This window comes from Vidua chalybeata, chromosome 13 (genome assembly GCF_026979565.1).
Source record: "Vidua chalybeata isolate OUT-0048 chromosome 13, bVidCha1 merged haplotype, whole genome shotgun sequence".
In the NCBI taxonomy this organism is placed as follows: domain Eukaryota; kingdom Metazoa; phylum Chordata; class Aves; order Passeriformes; family Viduidae; genus Vidua; species Vidua chalybeata.
The window spans coordinates 7,476,196-7,496,360 of NC_071542.1; the positions used below are offsets into that span (position 1 = coordinate 7,476,196).

The 20,165-nt window shown below is 35.1% G+C and overlaps 1 protein-coding gene across 9 annotated transcripts in view; it reads left to right on the forward strand.

Annotated features, from left to right (window-relative positions):
- ZNF280D (zinc finger protein 280D) overlaps positions 1-18,906 on the forward strand; it is a 50,502-nt gene extending 31,596 nt beyond the window's left edge. For 6 of the 9 annotated variants that reach the window (XM_053954614.1, XM_053954612.1, XM_053954613.1 and 3 more), the window contains 4 exons: positions 779-841; positions 1,389-1,507; positions 1,688-1,724; positions 16,414-18,906. In XM_053954614.1, coding sequence (XP_053810589.1) covers positions 779-841; positions 1,389-1,507; positions 1,688-1,724; positions 16,414-17,047 — 853 coding nt within the window. In that variant the 3' untranslated portion in view covers positions 17,048-18,906. Of the gene's footprint in view, positions 1-778; positions 842-1,388; positions 1,508-1,687; positions 1,725-4,030; positions 4,129-5,618; positions 5,653-11,551; positions 11,754-16,413 lie in introns of those variants that run through there. The other 3 variants (XR_008433195.1, XR_008433196.1, XM_053954617.1) reach the window with 3 other exon arrangements.
- The last annotated feature ends 1,259 nt before the right edge of the window (positions 18,907-20,165 follow it).

The following is a 20,165-nucleotide window of genomic DNA, read 5'->3' on the forward strand; positions in this document are numbered from 1 at the left end:
AATAATGTGCTTAATTCTAACCACAGAATAAAAAATTTACTCTGGGAGGGGAAAGAGGGATCTAAGATAAATTATTCCTATAGTTGCCAGTGGTCTGGATGGCACATCAAATTCATCGTCCATGCAGTAAAATTGCCAGTCTTTTGTCCTTTGTCCTCTTGATGCACTAATGCATCTCCTCCTAATAAAACTGTGATCCTTTGCAGCACCTACCATCACCTCTTTGGTGAGTGTAAGGAGAAAGTGATGGTGAGGAGGGAGGGTGTTTGTGGAGGAGTAGCCCCTGTACTTGGCTGCCTGCACATTGTTCCATGGCAGAGAACAGTGTTGGCACATACTTAACCTGCATAAGAGACAACTTACAGGTTATCTGAAAATTTCATTTCTCATTGAAAGCCATCTCTTTAGGAAGCACAAGTTCAGCCAAGTTTTAGCTTTTTTTTGTGGTGCACTCTATAGCTACAGCCATGGTTCTTCAAAAGCTGAGTTGCTGATGGAAACAGTAAAAGTATGTTCTTCCAGGGCTGTGCCAGTAAGTTTAGCTTTTCACCTCCCAGACTGATTTACGAGGGAGACAGTGTTATAAATGAGAGTTGAGATTCACAAGTTCGTAAGCTTTAAGCAATTTAATGTTTAAGAATCATGCAGTTCAGTGACTTAGGCTTCTATTTTCATGTTTTGTCATAAGCAAATTGCAGTACCATGACTAGTGAAGGGGTTATATGGAGTAATGTATTGAAGAAAACCAGTCTAAGTGGTAATGTTTTCATATATTCAGTTTTCACAGTGCTCGTCCAAGTAAAAGGTTTTGGATCTTTAAGAAGCATTCAGAAAAGCTACGGTAATTCAGCTTTTTTCACTTACAGATCATTTTGATTTTACTTTCTGATGTTGAACTGATAACTTAGGTTGAAGTTATAACCTCCTTAGTTTTCAAAATTTAGAGCAGAGAAATAAAACCATTAGGTTTTCCAATAGCAATGTTCTGGTCAGTGACAAATACTTATTTGTCCACATTTATGAACTTAATTCTGAGCAGTTTTAATTTTTAAATTATTATTATTTTTTTTAATATTCATAAGATGAAAAATGGGGAGGGGGTCAGGGAAAGAAAAAAACAACCATCCAAACAGAAACTCATGCTCTATAGACTATAAATTTCTCTCTAAAGTCATGTTCTTTGTACTATATCCAGCATGGAGATGCCCTGCTCATTGATGGGAATTTCCTGATACTAGTTGCAGTAGAAAAAGTAAGATTATGTTTTTGTGAATCATCTCATCTGAAGTTGATTTTTTTTTTATAGTCTGTCCAGTTGCTGTAAATTAAGAAAAGTGTTTCCATTACCATGTTGTAATTACACTTCCTTTTTGATTTTTATTTCCTAGAGGTGTGACTGTAGTGTGTCTTAACTGTGATTTCCTGGCTGATGTTTCTGGCTTGGATAACATGGCCACGCATCTGAGTGAGAACCAGACTCATACTTGTCAAGTTATCGTAGAGAAAGGTGAGTACATGAGGTGTTTTTTTCTTATACAGTATATAAATACTTACATGTGGATGTCCCTTGTGTTATCACATTCCTATTTTGAGTTGCATGATTTCTGTACTTGCATTTAACAGTGAGTACTTCTGTATTTCCACATTTTAAAATATTCTTAGTTAAATCCTTTGTTTTTATTTTCAGTTTCCACAGATAATGCAACTGCTGCACAAGTGTCTCAGTAAGTTTTATTTTACTGCTTAATGTTTTTTTCTATTAATTTAGTGATAGATGGCCAAAATTTGCACTTCGAACTTGGGTTTCTTTTAAATTCCATAGAATTTGAAATGTATGGATGAACATAGGCCTTTACTGTACTAGTGCTTTTTCATCTTACCATGTCCACAACTACAAGAATGAAGAGATAAAGCAATTACCTATTGCAGCTAAAACAAAATCAGGCGTTTGTTCAATTTGAAGAAAGATTAATAATCATTGCAATATTGGAACTTCTCAATTCTGACCTGTCTATACACAATGAGATTGTTACTTCTACTTAATACTAGCTTTATAAAATTAGTAGTTTATATTCTTTATGTAATATGAATATGAATATGAAAAGGAATGTCCTTTACTGAAGTAAAGCAAAATTCAGTCTTAATATTTAAAAATACTTAGGAATTATTTAAAAAACTATGCTCTTCATATGATAAAGGCATACTGTTTTGTATTAGCTTTTTTATTCTGACTTTTGAAGATGAATTAGTATGTATTAATCAGGGTTTTTTAAAGATTTGAGGAAGAATTTGCAGTATTGTGGAGATTGTGTTTCAGATTGTGTTAGTTTGGGGTTTTTTAAACCTTAGGAAAATCAGACATGCCAAGCTCTCTGTGATTATCCTGGAACAGTTTCTGAGGCTTTACAATGTAGTTTATCATCAGCCTGTTTATAGCTTAATTCAAGAGTTAGAGGTGTGTCAGTTAAATCAAACATTTGTGTTTTCTTCATACCATTTCAGAATGCAGAATCAAAAATGTCAGACAGCAAAGAAATATTTTAAAAGATAGAATGAAATGGTTTAACCCTGATAACCCATCTAGCCTTTAGAAGGATTCTAAAAGCAGTTTAGATAGTCTCATGCATGGTGAGAATTCTTCTAACAGAATGATAAGTTCTTAGGCCTTTAAGCATAAATCAGCTTTCACTGAGTTTTGGTGATATCCCAGATAGATTATTTAATATTTATTAAGTATTTTCTTTCTTAGTTTCCAGGAAGTGGCAAGAGGGAGTCCTCTAGTAGTTTAGCTTTCAGTGAAACTCAAACAATGACAAAATGAAGTGTTGAGCTATGATACTTGTGGAAACGTTAGCTTTTGTGTTTGGAGCTGGCATTAGGTGTTGGGAATTAATGCCTGCTGAAGTGCATGGAAGGAAAGGTTATAGATATGTTGAATGGTGGCTGAAGATGTACAGCTTATACACTGATACAGCTGTGGCAGGCTGTTATCAGTACTGCAAAAGGATCTTGCTCTCTTGAATACATTGCAGAGACATATGGAAATATGTAAGAATGTTGGATATATATGTACTACTCAGAAGCAGATGGGTGAGCACTGAAAAGATTTGAAGTAAAGTCAAGAGTGTATGCAGGTTTATTTCTGCAAGATGTTAGAGTAGGACAGATGCAGATAGCCATTATTTTTGAGAGTTCTGATGCTGACATAAACTTAGTTACTGGTACCACAAGAAGTGATAGAAAATCCATGATGGTGTTTTTTGAAACTGTCAGGCTCATAGACTTCATTATTTTCAGTGAGTCTTGTCCTGTTCCATATGCTAGTTCTCTGATACTTTGGACAAGAATATATCATTGCTAAACTGAAGAGTATGAGTATACCTCTGTAGCAGATACTTTAATTCATAATTTGCTGTACAGAGTACAAAAAAAAAAATGTTCATCTTTTTGTGGGCTGGTTCCTAGTGGTACTCTCTGGTTTCTTTGGAAGAAGAGGAACTTGCAGACAATGTTCATAACTTCTATATAGTTTCTCAATGATCTTTGAATGTTTCGTCCAATTCTTTGACCTATAATTCAATGACTCGTTTATGGGACTCTTCAGAATCACTTCATCATTGGAAACAATGACTCAATTATGATCTTGAACACTTTTGGATCTTCTCTTGCATCTCTCAGATGGTATCTTTTGGTGTCTTTTATTATATATTGGATTGTCTGTATGCGTTTTAAAACTCATCTTTATTGCTAATGATCAGACATGTTCCATGAACTCTGTGTACTGTTACAGAGCCTGTCTTTGGACCAGATTCCTGCCATTAGTAATACAGATAACCTAGCTGGGGATGTGCCAGCAGAATTTGTTTTTTAAATTTTTACAAAAGTCTCCTTGTTTATTTGGTGATCCACCTTGTGCTGAGGAAGTAAGATTTAATAACTATACGAGTACTCTTCTAATTGCTCAACTCTCTGCTTTGCACAACCATTAACATATTTTTAAATGAACTGACAGCAGACATTTTTGTTGCAGGGCAGTTGAAAGTGAGCAGGTATCCTATACTGCCTTGGCTCACTGATACATCATTGTGGACCAGAAAATTGAACCCAGTCCAGCTTGGGATTATTTTGGTATGTAAGCAAACAAGGATCTGACCAGACCTTTTCCTTTTTCTTCATGAATTGAAGCTGTGGTATTCTCTTCTTGAATCTCTTAGACAGCAGGTCTGGTCTTTTCTCTCAATATTTTAGTCAAAGGCCCTTTTTGATAATGTTCTCTGCTTTACAGCATTGATTGGCAGCTTTTTGGAGGCTGTACTCTGTTGAAGAGAGGCTTACCAGGAGTGTCACTTACATGATGCAGTATTCCTTTGCTGCTCATGTGCAACATTTCTTCCTTGTTCCAGTCTATCAGTATTATCCCAAGCTAGAGTAGTGAGTAAATGGTGATGTATATGGGCTGATGTTAAAGCCCATTTTGTTCTGAACTTGATCCCACCTTCTGAAACTAAAAGGCTTTGTTGGTTTTTGGGTGTTCACTAAAGCATACAAATCCTGATCTATTTAACATTCAAGTAAGTTACATTTTTTTGTGCCAGTGCCTTTATGATACATAGTGGCAAAATATGCTTTGAATGTCTTCTTGTTGCATGTAACTACATAAACTGAATCTTGGCCAAAGGAATTTATTAGCTGCTTTGTGCTCTGATAGCTAAGCTTCTTTTTACTCCAAAATACTGTGAGAGGTGGAAAACATGTAATGGACGTACATACATTTATTGAGCCTTGATTCTGAGGGTGGAGCAGCTACAGTTCTGGTTGATTTCACACCTTGTTCTTTTGATATCATCTCTCATCTTCAAGACTCCTCTACTCAAGCTGCTGGGACATTTGCTGCTTTTGATTTTACTGCTTCTGATTTTGTCTTCAGTTCTAGATTATCTATGGCAAGTTTATCCATCAGGATATTCGATGAGCTTTGCTTTTGCCATGATGAACTTGTAATGTTCCTCCAAACTCAGCCTCCTGTTTACTGTGGATATGTTTTGGTTGAATCTCTCATTTCCTAGCCTGAAAACAGCATAATAGATAAAGCTTACCTCACTTTGGAATCGGTCACTGATACAACTTCCTAGCTGTGAGAGTTCCGTTTTGGTGAATGCAAGCTGTTCTTAATTTGCAGCACTTTCTTTTCCTGAATAATTGAATTCTTTGAGATTTAATTCATTTTGACCAGTTTTTTTGTCCTCTTGACTTTTAGTACTCAGTCACAAGTCTGGTGATAGTGAGCTTCTGCAGCTGTTTAGTGTTGCTAATAACGGCAAGGATCCTGTCATCCATTGTCTCTTCCACATACTTTGTGACTAAGCATCTGCACACTTACTCAGTACTCTAAAGTCTTGCTATTTTTGCTGCCTTTTTTCCTTCTGACAGAAGCTGTGTTCCATCTTGAATGCTGCTGTTCAGCTTCAAGCATCACTTACCTACTACAGGTTTTTCTTGCAGGATTTAATTCTGTTTTGACACAGCAGCATTCAAAAAAGCATAGTGGGTTTGTGTTTTCATTGTGAGCATGCTGTTCATTTCAGAGGAAGTTGAATTCGTATTTCACTTTCATTCAGGTTTCTGACAACAAGAAGAATGGAATGTGATTGCAGGTTTTTGTGGCTTTCAGAAACCTTCTCTAAGAATTTCCTGGAGGTGACACTAGGTAGACACTTGGATTTGAAGTTATGTGAATTCTACGTCTTCTAAATGCTTATTTGAAATATTGTCCTTCAGTTCTTTTGCAGCTTTGCTACAGAAATTTAAGTTTCAAACTTGCATTTTAAACACTTATTAGGGTACTTACAGATCTGAGAGATTTGTGGAAATGGTTCATGTAGAATCAATTGGCCTTGTGACATCCTGTTTGCATCTGTGTGAGGATCTTGAAAAAGTTACTCGTGTGGCAAACTCATAAAAGCACTTCTAAATCATGAAAATAAACCTGCCTGACTTAGTATTAAATCTCTTATGATCCCAACAATTTACATGAATAATGCAACATATTGGACCATATCTGCAAGGGCAGAGCATGAATATGCATGATATAACCAGTTTAGCTTGTGGTCAAAGAATTAAGATTTCATTTGTATGTAGCTTAACCTATCTTTTATTATTTTTAGGACATTGAATGTCACTGCTTGACTAGCCAGTTATGTCTTATCTTTCTTTGAAAAGTTGTACAAACAAAGTAAATGTTTGTTTCTGTTATTCTGTAAAATGTAACTGTGTCATTTAAAGTTACATCTGTCAAAATCGGGAATTTTTGCAAGAAGGTGGGATTAATTTAAAAAAAAAAAGCACCTAAAATCCCAAACCCAATGACCTTTTCATTCTTTTGGGTGCAAATAAATTAAAATTTTTTAATGCTGTGTATGATTCAAATAAATTTAATTTTTTAAATGCTGTGTATGATTCAGTTGAGTGTCTGGAAGATACCTTGAGCTGCACAAAGTTGATTTCTAGAAATTCTTGAAGCTACAGTTATCCCAAAAAAAGTTACTTTTGGTTAGGTGTGGACAAAAAAGAAATGTTTGGAAAAGATTCCAGCTGAGTTTGTTCTGCTTACCCAGTGAGCCTTTGATTGTAAGAAAACATGAGAGATTGCTGGGAAGACGGTGGCTCATGATTTGAGCTTTGTGTGTATGTGCAAATATATACAATTTTATTGTGTGAGAGCAGGACAAGCAATGAGACTGAATTTCAGAAATGAGGATACTCCTATTTGTGCTTAACTGCATTTTAGAGTCTAGCTTTTGTTACCGAGTCCAGATCTCTTCTAACAGTCCTAGGTGTCTCTTCATCTATCAAATAAAGTTTCAGATCAAACTGAATGTAGACTTCAAGGTGTCTAAATCAGTGTTCTTACTTGACTTTTGCTCTGAGTCTCTTTGGTTTTATGGCTGATCCATTCTGTTGACTATCTCAAGGTGAAATTTTGTGCTCAGCCGTTCCTTTTTTATGGGCAACTTTTTTGAAGGATTGACAGTTAAAGGGCATTTTTTTCATTGTTATTAACTAGAAGTTCATGTAGAGTGAAGAATTCTTGGAGACTTCTAGAAAGGTTTCAGAGTTGCTCAGAACTGTTGGACCAGCAGGCTGTACTTACTGGAGGTGGTCACAATCATTGGTTTATTTTCATAATGTTCTTTCCAGAAGCACTGCAACTTCACAGATGTGAGAAAGTATTGCCTTTGTTGATGGGATTTAACATTTCTTGTATCATAGAAATGTTGGGAACATCACAAGGTGATAATTTTCTATGGTTTAGTGTCTATTCATGCAATTTCTGCCAATCACAAATTAGAAGGAACTGCTTTCTAAAACTATACCCCAACAAAATTAAGGTAGAGAGTACATCATGAATCCAAAGTAAACCATAATAACAAAGATGTGGTTATAATGAAATGTTACAAACTCTGCTCATTTCCAAACCAACATAAATGAGCCAGTTGGATTCTACTCTATAAGATATAAAACATGAACACAAAAATCTCTCAAATTTGATAATGTAAAATAACATTTATAATGGATTTAAAATAATCTATAGATATTGGATCCAATTCACACACATTTAATTTAGTGGCAAAACTTTATTGAGACAAGAAAAACAGTATGTTTTGTCCTTGGATACGCAATATCTGATCTATTCATGTCTAAGTGAGTCTAACAGGAGTGATATTTTTATGACAGGAATGACTGTTTTATGACAAATGGCTATTTCCAACATATTTAAGTTCTCGCATATAAATCATTAAAGCAGTAATGCTAAATATTTGGTGTTGCATCATCTTATACTGGTGTGCTACTCATGATTAAATACTTCAGAGTATTTAAAGTCCTGACCCAAAAAATATGTTCTCATTCGATTCATCCTGATTATTTCTCTGTTAATTTGAAGAGTATGTTTACAGTGGTACTGAAACCAATCCTTTTTTGTAGATATTTTTGCCATCTATTGTTGCAGATTAAGGTGTAATAAATAATAATATGTGATTGTTTATGCTACAGTTTAAGATGCTGCTTAGCTGCTAGAACATCAATATTAGAAAGTATTCATGGTGTACTGATACTATGTGCTTAAATTCTTTAAAAGGTCTGGGGTTAGACTGCTTTTTTGGATTTAGGAAAATACATGTGGTTGATCAAGCTAATATTAGTATACAGTTTTCATAAAATTTAAGTGGTAAAACTGTTTTTTATGTCAAGTATTTCGCACCCTGTAGACAACCATTAAGACTCGCTGAGGTTGTGAATAATTTAATTTATGATTAATAACATTATCTAAATATAATACAGGCAGAACCATACTTCAGCAGATTAAATTTGCCTTTAATGCAACATCAACAAAGAAGATTTAGGCATAAGCAGTTTTGAGGGGTTTGTTTGCTTTTTCTTTTTTTCTGTAAGAAACCTTTGAAAGGTTAGGTTTTGTTAGAACTGATGACTTAACAAGTTTGTAGGAGATACTTCTTGCTATCTCTGCGATAACATTTTCTTACAGAAACACAGAAAATCAATTTTGGTGATGTTGTGATAAGCTGTTTAATTAATGTGGTTTTCAGAGTCAATAAATTTAAATAATTTATAGCTCATCTGATGTATGGACTGTGCCTGTAAAGGTATTTTGCAAGAAACATCCCCTCCAGATAGTAGCTGGAGGTCAGCTGCAGTGTTTTACAGTTGTCCTAAAGTAAACTACAGCTCTGTTCTGGGTGTTTGGGTTAAGGCAGACAAATGAAAGAAAACTGAACTTAGATGAGGATTGTTTTTGTCAGGTAGCTTTATGCACTTAATTTAGCATTTCAGATCTTAAATTACTTCAGTCGTGATTTAAAAGGCCTTTCTGGTGAGGAGATCATTTCTCAGGTAGAATTAGAATAAAAGTAATGCTCACTATCTTAAGACTGTTGGTTCCTGGTTTTCCTGAGGCAAGATAACTGGAAGAGCTTACATGAAACAAGTTTCTTATTTCTGTACACTCAATAAAACACTTCAGAATTCTGAAGTATGTTTAAGCTCAGCATAAGTATCAACTTTAAAAGTCAGTTTCAGATTATGCAATTGCTTTCTAACTGCAAGTATCTTCATCCTTATCTCTATTTCAACCATACAGTATTTTAAAACATTGAATTCATTATCCACACCAGAATCTCCATTAGAGAGAAAGAAGCTAAGCTGAGGGTAATATCTTGGCTTTTCTACACATAGTCTGAGAGCATCTCTGAACTTGGTATCTAGTGTGAAGATCCAAGACAATTCTTTTTTAATTATACATAAATTACTGGTCATGGTGTTCAGAGGATCTGCATAGTATAAGAATCCAGCTTTCTGTGCCTTACTGCAGAAAGCTGGGCTGTGTCAGAGGCACACCTTTGGTGGGGCTGCCACACCAGAGGTGTGCAGGTTGTAGTTTATAGTCAGTCCCTTTGGCTGAGTTGAATGTCAGCTTCCAGTGAAGGAATGGTTTCCCTTCCTTATGTATCTTCATATTCAGAGAATGTGGAAATTGGTAACTGTGAGATCTGGATTAATATTGACTCTGAACTGTAATTTTTGGAGGCCTATCAGAATCTAAATGATCTTAAATATTAATCTAAATCAGAATCTAAATGGTCTTAAATGTATTGGTAAATATTCTTAGTGTTTTTTTCAGAAATATCATCCTTGGATTCTGATTTTACAGAGTTTTTTTCAGAAGTTGTCTTTTTGTTGCCGTTCAGAAAGGGCAGTCTTGTTACAGAAATCCCTGATGGTAAGAGAGTGAGAGAAGTCCTCAGACCTAGGAAAGATCTGTCTTGTAGCATTGCTTGCCAGCTTTCCAAAATACAGAGGGTTTGGTGAATTTCTTTAACAGAAGCAATGGTTTTGTGGAAATGAGAAGACCTTTAATTTTCATTCAGAAGTGTTAAGAACGATTGTCTTACACAGACACACCTTTTCCATAGATTCCGTTACTACTTCAGGTGTATTTTCCTTTAGTTTTTCTTTTTTATCCCATATTGTTGTTCAGCATTTTAGAAGGTGTCTGTCAAAATTGCATTTTTTCTCCATAGAATTGTGTTCCATAATACTGGCTTTTATTTAAAAAGTAAAACAAAAAATGCAACCTCCTCTGTCTAAACTCCAAATAAAAACATAGTAAAACCCAAACTCGACACCGTAGCCCTTACATTTAGAAAAGACAGAGAACACAGAAGAGCAAAAGCTACTTTGATGTTAACTGACTGAGCTTACAGAGCACCTGAACCAGGACCTTTCAGAACAGTGAGGTGCTGTCTGGCTGTGTGGTCTGGGCATTTGGAACCTCTGGTTGTTTTTCCCAAGGTGCCATGGAATGCCTGTTACTTTTGCTGCAGCCAGATGTGACATTTTGGATGTTTATTGAAATACGCAGCAGGAGGTCAAAGGACAGACCCTTAGGGTGCTGAAGAACCAAAAATACAAATAGACGAATCAGGTAGTTGAAAAACATCACATTTAAAATTCCGAGAGATAAGTCAAGAAATCTTTCTCTCCTGGTAGTTCTTAAGGGCAAACAGGTCAGCCAAGGCAGAGGAGAGGAGAAGGCAGAGTGCAGTAATTCTGAGTTGGAAATTGTTTCTTAGCATGGCTCATGTGTGTTTGGGTTTTGTACAAAAGCCATATTGCAAGGAGTATTTTAAAATCTAGAAGAAGCTTAACTTTTGCCATACAATTTTCAAATATTTGCAGTGTAATTTGGCCTCATTGAAACAAAATACACCAGTTCTGTGGGGGAAAAATTACTTTGCTGAAAGTATTTATCATTGTTTATGTAGTTTTAAATACGAAGTGATAGAAATGATAATTTTAAATGTTCATCTTTATGTACAGTGACCTCTCCTATTTTTGAACCAAAATTAAGTTACAGTTGTATTGACACAGAAAAAAAAAAAAAAACAATTAAGTAATTACTTTTATCACTTAAGCACTTAGGGTTTCCTAAGTAAGAATAAGTAAGATGCCCTGTAAGTGTATAAGATGCTTTTAGAAGACTGATTGGCTGTTTCTAAATGGCAGTTTTCATTCACATGGTTTTCTACTGTTCTAAAAATTGAAGGAAAAATTTATTCATATTTTTTAGAATTCAAAAGTTTTTTTCATTGGATAAGTTTTAATAGAGACTCAAAAGTTTCTTCTGTGACAAGCATTCTCTTGAGTCTTCAATATGTTTGCTCTTAATGTAATAGCATTTGATGGGCTCAAACCCTGTGTAATGCTTTAAAAATGTATTAATTTCAGCTTGATTTTCCTTCACTTTTTTTGCCCTTTTTGTGCTAGCAAAACACAAGTTCAGTTCAGGTATTTTTTCTGTCCAAATATAAAAGTGTCCAGACTTAGTTTTCACTCTGTTCACTAAGGCATAATTGAAATTGTTTGTTTATGGACAAGGCTACAATAGGTGCTTTCTAGTTTTGCTTTGTTTCTGTGGGTTTTGGTGATATTTTTTTTTTTTTTTTTTTTTTTTTTTTTTTTTTAAATTTGGAAGACTATTTGGAAACCTCTTTACTGAGATCTGTGCTCAGTCTCTGCTACATAACAGATTCATGGGAATATTAGTGTGAAAATATTTCTACAACTTCATATTGTCATCAGCTGCTCATGGATGTAAAATCAAAGAAATATCATTAATTATTACAGAAAATTTCAAGACCTAGTTTATCTGAAGGAAAAACAGAAATACCAACTTTTGAAAGGTAAATACAATGATCAGTTGCATCTTGAAATCAACTACATAAAATAAAACAAAACATGCTGTGTTATTTATCAGGTAACTGGGCAAAAAATGTTTGATTAGTGTTTTCATGACATTTCATATGATAGAAAATTTTCAATGGCAGTTGAAAGGTACTTTCTCAATAAGACATGGAGAATTTATGTTCCAAGTGTCAAAATAGATTGTAAGTAATGCTTAAACAGCAAATTTATCAAAATTTATAGGATATTCAATAATTTGACCAGATAGCTAAAAGAAACTTTTATTGTACTGAGTTAACAGTATTACTGGGGCAATTGGGAAACAATTTTAAAATACAGTATAAAGTGTTAATTCTTGTCTATTTCTTTAGGTCTTTAAAAACCTATGTCATTTATAGAAAGCATACTCAACCAAATTCTTAGCAGAGCAAATGTGTGAAATTGTTGAGTAACTAGTAATTACAGGTCTACACTTAAATTATGTCAGTCTGGGGAAAGAATTGAAAGTTTATGCTATTTATTGGTATATATTGTGGATAGACTTGTGCTTCATATTACTCCAGATTCAACAGCCTGAAATATAGTATCCCAGTTAGTGATCTTCCACAATTGTTGGTGCAAATTTAACCTTTAAAAACTTAGTTAAAACTTAATTGTGATTATTTGTTATATAGGCATTTATAGTGCCTCTAAAGAAAAAAATACTGACTGCTTTCAGAATAACTCTGTCTGCTTCATCACTTTTTATTCTGTCATACACAGTTTGGGTCAAATTATTTGAAATTCTACCTTCACTTAAAATGCTTGCTTAATAGACTAAATGGTTCAGGTAGAAGTTCTCTCTGTCTTTAGGCTACAGATTAGTAAATGGTCACTGTAATTCTAGTGAATATGATGTACTATTTCTTCCTATCCTTGTGTCGAAGTAGACAAAAATTATTTTAATGTATCAATCTGTTCTGTGCTTTCTGCTGAAAACTTTGATGCTGTTTCATAGGCTTTAAGACAGACTTTTGGAGTCTTGTAACTAGCACTATAGATTCTTAGTCCTCACACTTTTCTCTGTTATTAACCCAAGGTAGTTATGTTGATATTATCAAATAATTAGTGCCCCAGGAGCAGATCAGTAGATGAAAGCAGTTGACACTGAAAATGCTGCATCTTTTCACTGCACTGAGGTTCAGAGGGGTTATTTCAGAGCAGACTGGTGTTCCCCTGGACAGAGTGCTCATGCTGTGCACACACACATGGAGCTGCCTGGAACATCCCGTGTTGGTTTGGACTCTTGAGGACTCAGCTCCATTAGGGGTTGGAGCACTTGTGGATCAGAGTTTCCAGTTAATTTTCCTCAAAAAAGAAACGTAGTTTGCATGCCCCAGTACTGCCTTGTAAACCAAACTAGTTATGTGGGAGCAATAAGGAATGGATCACACCAAACTGTTAATGTAAATGCAGCTGTAATACAAGTTTTGTTACCTGGAGAGTCCTTTTCCACTGTCTGAAGGGAGTGTTTACACACACTTTGCAACTACTCTGTATGCAGATGTGTGAATGTCACTTGTATAATAGGGTTGAGGTTTTTTCTTTCTTGCTGTAGAATTTTTCCTTGAATTGTTTTTAAAATCCTAATATGAAATAACCAATATAAAATAATAAAATACTCTAAATAATGCAGCAAAAAGGCTTGAGCTAGTAGGATTTTGAAACACCAAGTGATAAGAGCCTAGCTTTCCTCTGCCTCACTTGGCACCAAAATCTTCCGTTTTCTGTACAATGAGAAAAAAAAAAACTAAATTGCTTTAGTTTTTAAGCTTCTGTGTCCTGAGGTGGGGGTATTTGTACTTGGTAGTCTCATCTCTCGCATTCAGAGCTATGGCTTTTGCTGCTCCCTTGAAGTGGTGTTATTGTAAGCCCTGATTTCAGATAGACTTGATGGCAGCCAGTTCATTAATATATCCCATACTTGGTGGTCAGGTCATGAACCTGGACTCCTTGGTTTCATTAAACAGCAGTCAGATTTTGCATTCCAACTGTTCACTGCCATCCTCTTTTCTGTATAATACAGCTGTTAATATTCTCGCATTCTCCTGTAATTTGATGGCTGAATTTCCAGTTTTGTTAACTGCAACCAGTCCTATTTGCACACAGAGTGTTAGAAGAGTACTTTTAGTTGCTAGTACTGGATAGAAGGCTTTTCTTTGTCAGCTACTGACATACTAACAGAATGAATTCTTGAAATATTGTATGATTTCTCTTTTAGTGTGGTATTTTAGATTATCACAATCACTACAGTCTGCTGATTCATCTGCAGTTCATTGCAGAGGGAAATTATTTCTTTGGAGAACTGTTCTATCTAAAGGAATTTACTGTTGTGCTTAGCGATCTGAAAGATTATTGTTGTTTGTGGGTAATTGTTTTCAGGATGTGATTGTTGCACAACAATATGTGTATATATTTTTATTTTCTTCCCCTACCACTTGTTTTTCCCTTTCTGTGTTTTGGCAAAAATGAGTGAGAAAAGGGGGCTGGGTGGATGAAGCTGAGATTTTGTTACTAGAAGGTGAAAAAGATTGTAATCAATCTGTTTTATATGTTTTGGGCATATTTGTTCTTTGAAGAGTTTCTTGATGTGAATCTTGTCTCTGTGTATGCACGTATATATAATCCATCTGGGTTTTTCAGTGTGGAAACACTGTTCTTTGTGGGATAATTAGTTATTAGTCATCCCTTTATTTAAAACTTTTTGTTGTTGTTTTTGCATGTCTGTTCAAAACTTCCCATAAAGCACAATACTGTGCCTGTTAGCTCTGCAACTCATCTTGCCCTCAAGCTGTTTGTTGAAAAATAGCAGCTAAAGGTCATATGTGTATGCACTGCTTCATGAAGAGTTGACTAGATTTTCATATGAAAAGAGTTCTAAATATTGAACCAGTGTATATATGGCTCTGTATAACTGAAGTGTTTCTCTGGAATAGATGAAGAAATCAGGAACAGTTATGATAAATCAGTTATGTCAGCCTCAGCTGACGGGTGCTTCTGAGTGTTGCCTTTTGTACTGGAACTTAGTCTTGAGTTCTCCTTCCAATATTACCTTTTTGCCCTTTTCTTTCTAGATATTTGTGAGAGAACTTGGATACATAAATTGTGTATTTGAGAATGTCATCTACTCTTTAGCTACTTCACTAAATGAGGAAAAAACCCCAAACCCTAACATTTCTGTTTGATGAAAGTAGCAAATACAGGTTGTAATCTGGTGGAGTTTGGCCTATCTCTTGAGTTCATTCCTTATAATAAATGGAAAGTTAGTGTAACAGGATTAAAAGATTCCTATGACTACCCCAGTGACCACCAAAATTTCACCACTGAAGGATATCCCAACAGTTTTTTGTTCCTGCTCAAATTATTCTTCTGACCTAGAGCAGAAGTAGGAAATGGCATATTCTTGGATTTGTTTACTTAAATAAAAGTAAAACTTGAAAACAGATTTCTGAATGGTTGTAGCTTCTTTTCCAGAATAGCCATTTTCTGTAGAATTCAGTATCATTTATCATATAAGTGAATCACTGGAATGATTTTTAATTCCTTTAAATTAAATTTAAAGGAGGAGTAGAACATATGTAGGTTTTCAGCTTGAAAATATGTGAGAAAACATGTAGCAAGGAATTAGTTCTTCTTTTAAGAGCTCTGAACTGTGTGTTGCTATCAGAATTTGAGTCGCTTTAGCCAAAAGATGTTTAAAACCACTTGAAGAAATAAAATAAAAAGACATTTTGATTAATGAGCTAAGTGGCGATACTGTGTTTCTCACAGATTTTTTCCTGCATGTTACTGTTCATATTGTTACTTTCCATTTAAATTTTAGAAGTTCATTTGAGAGAATTTGCTCTTCGTTTCACTCTGTATATAGAATTTATATCTGAAATCAGACAAGTTCTTGTTCTTCCAGCTTTTTCTTTCCTCTCCCCCACACTTTCTTTTGTCTGTCACCATCATCATTTTAGGTAATTCAATCTGCTTATCATTCTGAAAAACTTCAGATTGATTAAAAATTTTATTAAACTTTTACCATTTAATCTTTATAGAAAAAATTGAACTTCTCTATTTCTGTGCTTCCTCTTTATAAACAGTTTTACTCTGAAAGGTGACTGAAAATGCTGCTTCACAGATTTACTTTTTCAGTGAATCCAGATTGTGATTGCTCAAATAAATTTTGGATTTGTTGATTTAGATTTCCAGCTGTTAGCTTTATTCTCGTGAGTATTGCAGAGTCAGTTGGTGGTAAAAGGTAAAAAGCAATTTAATCTGCATCTGTGTCAAAGAGGCTGTGCAGGTAGAGGAACTACAGGTGTTATTTTGGGAAAGTCCATGTGCCACACAAAGGCAACTGTCCTTTCTGGAGCTGAAGTACAAGAACTAGAGTATTAATTGACTGCTGAATACAAAGCTGAGTTTGTAAGTAGATGAGAAAAATGCAGCTGTTAGTTAAATTCTGCCTTTCTGGCTATGAGACCTCATGACAAATCCCAAAGAGGAAATCTTTACTACCCCTCTGAGTGTCACTTCGCAGAACATAGCCAGGCATTGCTTTATTTCATTTATAACATAAAATTATAAAAATCATATCTAAAAATAACTTGTTTTGTTTTTCTTCAGCAAACAAGAGCATGACTCTTCAGATGAAACAAAAGAATGCAGTAGAAATCAAACAAAAAAAGTTGCATCCGTTGAAAAGAGGGAAGACTCATCACTGTCAAATACGGAAAATGTTTGTAGTCTGGAACTCCCTGGCAACAGCTCAAAGAATTCTTTGCATGAGAAAAGAGCATACTGTGATTCAGCTAATAGCAAACAGTTAGTAGATGACAAACAAAAATGTATTAATTATGAAAGTGAGATGAAAATGTGCCAAAGTTCAGGTGACGTTGTCCTGAATGAGCAGACTAAAGTGCGTACCTGGGATGAAACTGCGCTTTCAGCCAAGAATGTGAGGGACTTAAAGCTGACACTGGGTGAAGATGTCAGTTTTGAGCAGTTCCTGAGAAAGAGGGATGAACCTGAATCTGTTAGTTCAGACATAAGTGAGCAAGGCAGTATTCATTTGGAGCCTTTAACTCCATCAGAAGTACTAGAGCATGAAGCTACTGAAATTCTCCAAAAAGGTAATGTCGCACCATCATCAAAGAAAGCGGGACAGCTCGCTGAACAAACAGATGAGACTTCTAGAGAAAGCAATCCCAGCAGAATGGAAACAACTGCAAACAAGACAGATGAGAATGAAGCAAGCTGAAATTGTGTTAATTTTGTTTGTTTTAAACTATGGTAAGAACACCATGGACCATTCCTGATGAGTGTGCTCGTGGATGCTAAGGACTGAAAATTTTAAAAGGGAGAAAGAGACACCAAAGGGAAGTTTGCATATGGAGGTAGCATGTATGTGTATGTATGACTGAATTCATTAAGCTTCAGAAAGGTAACATGTTAAAATATATCTTCCTGTCTCTTGGATGTGATATATTATTAGATTGATACTTGAAAAGAGGTATAAATTCTAATTTTTTTATAGTTAACTAGCCCAGGATAAGGTGATTTGTTCGCCCAGAAAGTATTTTTCTAAATTCTTTAGTGTGAATATTATTGAACTGGGGATTGAGTAGGAATTCACTTCTGATGCTGATATGGAGCACACTTATAATGAAGGTTATTGGTCTGCTGATAGTTTAGGTAAATATAAACCTTGGAACTTGGTGTCACATTCCTGTCTGTAAAAGCACGTAAACAGAAGTGTATGAATTCGTGCACCTCCGTACAGGTGTAATCCTGCCAGGCTGTAAACTTACCTTAATAAACTTTCAGTGAAAGTGAAATTATTACAATAGAAAAATATATTTGTGGGGTTTTCACTGTGCAGGCTGTGCAGAAATACCGAACATAGCTGTACAAAGTAGGACATAATGCTGAAAGTACTGTAGCTGTTAGGCTTTTACCATTGGTTTAATTACTCTTAGCCGTAGACCCGTAGGAATGGTCTGTAAGTCACACCAAAGTGTATGGTTTGATGTAAAAATGGTTTTAAGCAAAATAAGGAAAACTCCAAACTGGAAACACCACCTGGGATGCATTTTGCCATTTTGCAGCTGCTACTGGCTAACTTAAAAATAGGACACAAGGGCATATAAAGTAGAATTGTACAGTTCAATTTCAGGACTTTTTGTCTAAGTTATGTACAGAAAGATGGCTGCTGGTTTTGGTTTAGTTTCTTGGTTTTGGGGGTTATTTTTGTCTTCTAGTTAGCTAGATATAGGAATGCATATGATTAACAGTAGCTTGCTCCTTTGATTTCATTGCTCCATTTGAAACATTCAGAATGTGCTTTTGACTTACAGTTTTGTTTTTAATGAATGTTAAATGTTTTGAACAGCTGTTAAAGTACTGCTGTAAATTATTACTTTTTGAGTAAATATTTGCAACAAAAATTTGTCTTTGTGTATAATTTCATGCTCAACCTGAAACTTTGGGCATAGCCTTCTCCTATTTTTAAAAAAGATTTAGTGACAGTTCCCAAAAAATAAGTAACTTCATTTTTGTGAATTTTAGAACTATGGTTCATTGGGGATTTTTGTTTGGTTTTGGTTGGTCTGTTTGTTTGTTTTATTTTAGAACTAAATGAGCAAGTGCCTATGCATAAACATTTTTTTGTACCTGTGTATTGTGATACAATGTGCTAACCTTTCCAGACTGTACAGATATTTTTCTGGCCCATCAGCCTGCAACTGAAGTTTGCTCTGTCCTCTTAAGTTCACCAAGCTCAGCTGCTAAGTGAGTCTAACAGTATTAAAATCTAGAGACTATCCAGCTTACTATTGGGACCTCTAAATAAACCAGATCTCAACAGCCTCAGAAGTTCCTTCAAGCTCTAAAGAGATATCTAATTTAAATTTTGGACTGCATCTTCGTTGTCATCCATGCACGTGCAGAAGACTTTTAAAAAAGAAAAGTGGAACAGTTTAAGTACTCACAGCTCTTTGAGATCTGCCTCTTGAAGAATTTCAAATACCACAACACATGAAAAAGCTGAGAAGAATAAGTTGCATTATTCCTTTGTTCTTTAAAGATTTTAGTGAAATCATTAAATAGTGGTTTGGTTAACTAGTCTGATGTCTTCATGCTTTTACACATGCAAGGTTACTCAGTGTGAAGCTTTATTTTGTGCAGTTTAAAGGAGGTAATCAACTACAAAACTGGATGAGTATGTTACCAAGGGAGTTCTGAATGCATCTGTGTTGGAACCCAGGGAAATCTGTAGTATTTTAATCTGGTTGGTGATATTCCATGCAAATTATATATTTTGAATAATGCTCTGATATGTGGTGTTAGAAAAGATAAAGTTCAACTGGAACCAGCTGCGATACTTGGAATTTCCATACGTGTCTTTTATTATGCATCTAAACTTTTAAAACATCTACCCTTTTAATAAGAATTTGGAAGGATTTGGCTACATAGTGTTGAGAAAAGGTGGTAATAGAACTCAAACACCTGCGTATTTGGCAGAATTCCATCCATATCATCTCAGCTGCTTATTACATAAAATGTCATTTGTTTCAAACCATGTTGACAATGCTTATGCAAAAAGTAATGTTATGTAAAAACCACTCAAATATCTTCTGGTCCTTCTGAAAGAAGAGGTGAAAGAATTTGATTGTTCTAGCAAGATCATCAGATAGCTTTTCATATACAGGGAAGGAATATCATGAAAATACTGGCATGGTATTTTTGTGAAGGAGAAAAACTAAAACTCGTTACTATTTTTCCTATATGAAGTAATAGATTTGCTCATAAACGCTGTAGGAAACTGCACAAGTACAAAGATAAATTTATATAATGTTATCTGGGAGGTTTTCCACAGAAGAGATAAGTTGAATTGGTACTTCTGGCAGAAGCTGCTGTGGAGGGTCAAGTTTCATTAATGCATTTTCAGTTAACTGAACATAACTGCACATAATTCAATTTGTTATTTCTGGGTCATTTAAAATTTGTTTTTTCCATCTGGCCATCAGTAGTTCTTACAGTGTGTCACCTCTCTTTTTGTCCTGGAGAAGACATTTCACCTCCAGTTTTCATTGCCTTACCAAAAAGCAGTCACTTAATTCTTGCTGTCCATAGTAGAATCACCCTTTCCCCTCACCTCAGCTTGTTTGTGTAGTGTTTATTTTTAAGGAAGTCATGTCCCATGTGTATGCTGTCTATATTATTGACATTTAATAGAAAACTGCAGTCATCATGATGATCTGTGAACATTCAGCCACTTGGATTTTCCTCAAGTGCAACCAGTGTCTGTCTGCCTTGTGCAGCTTGGGAGAGAAGCTTTGGTTCACCTGTGGTTCAGATTTTCTAAATGGAATGGCTGA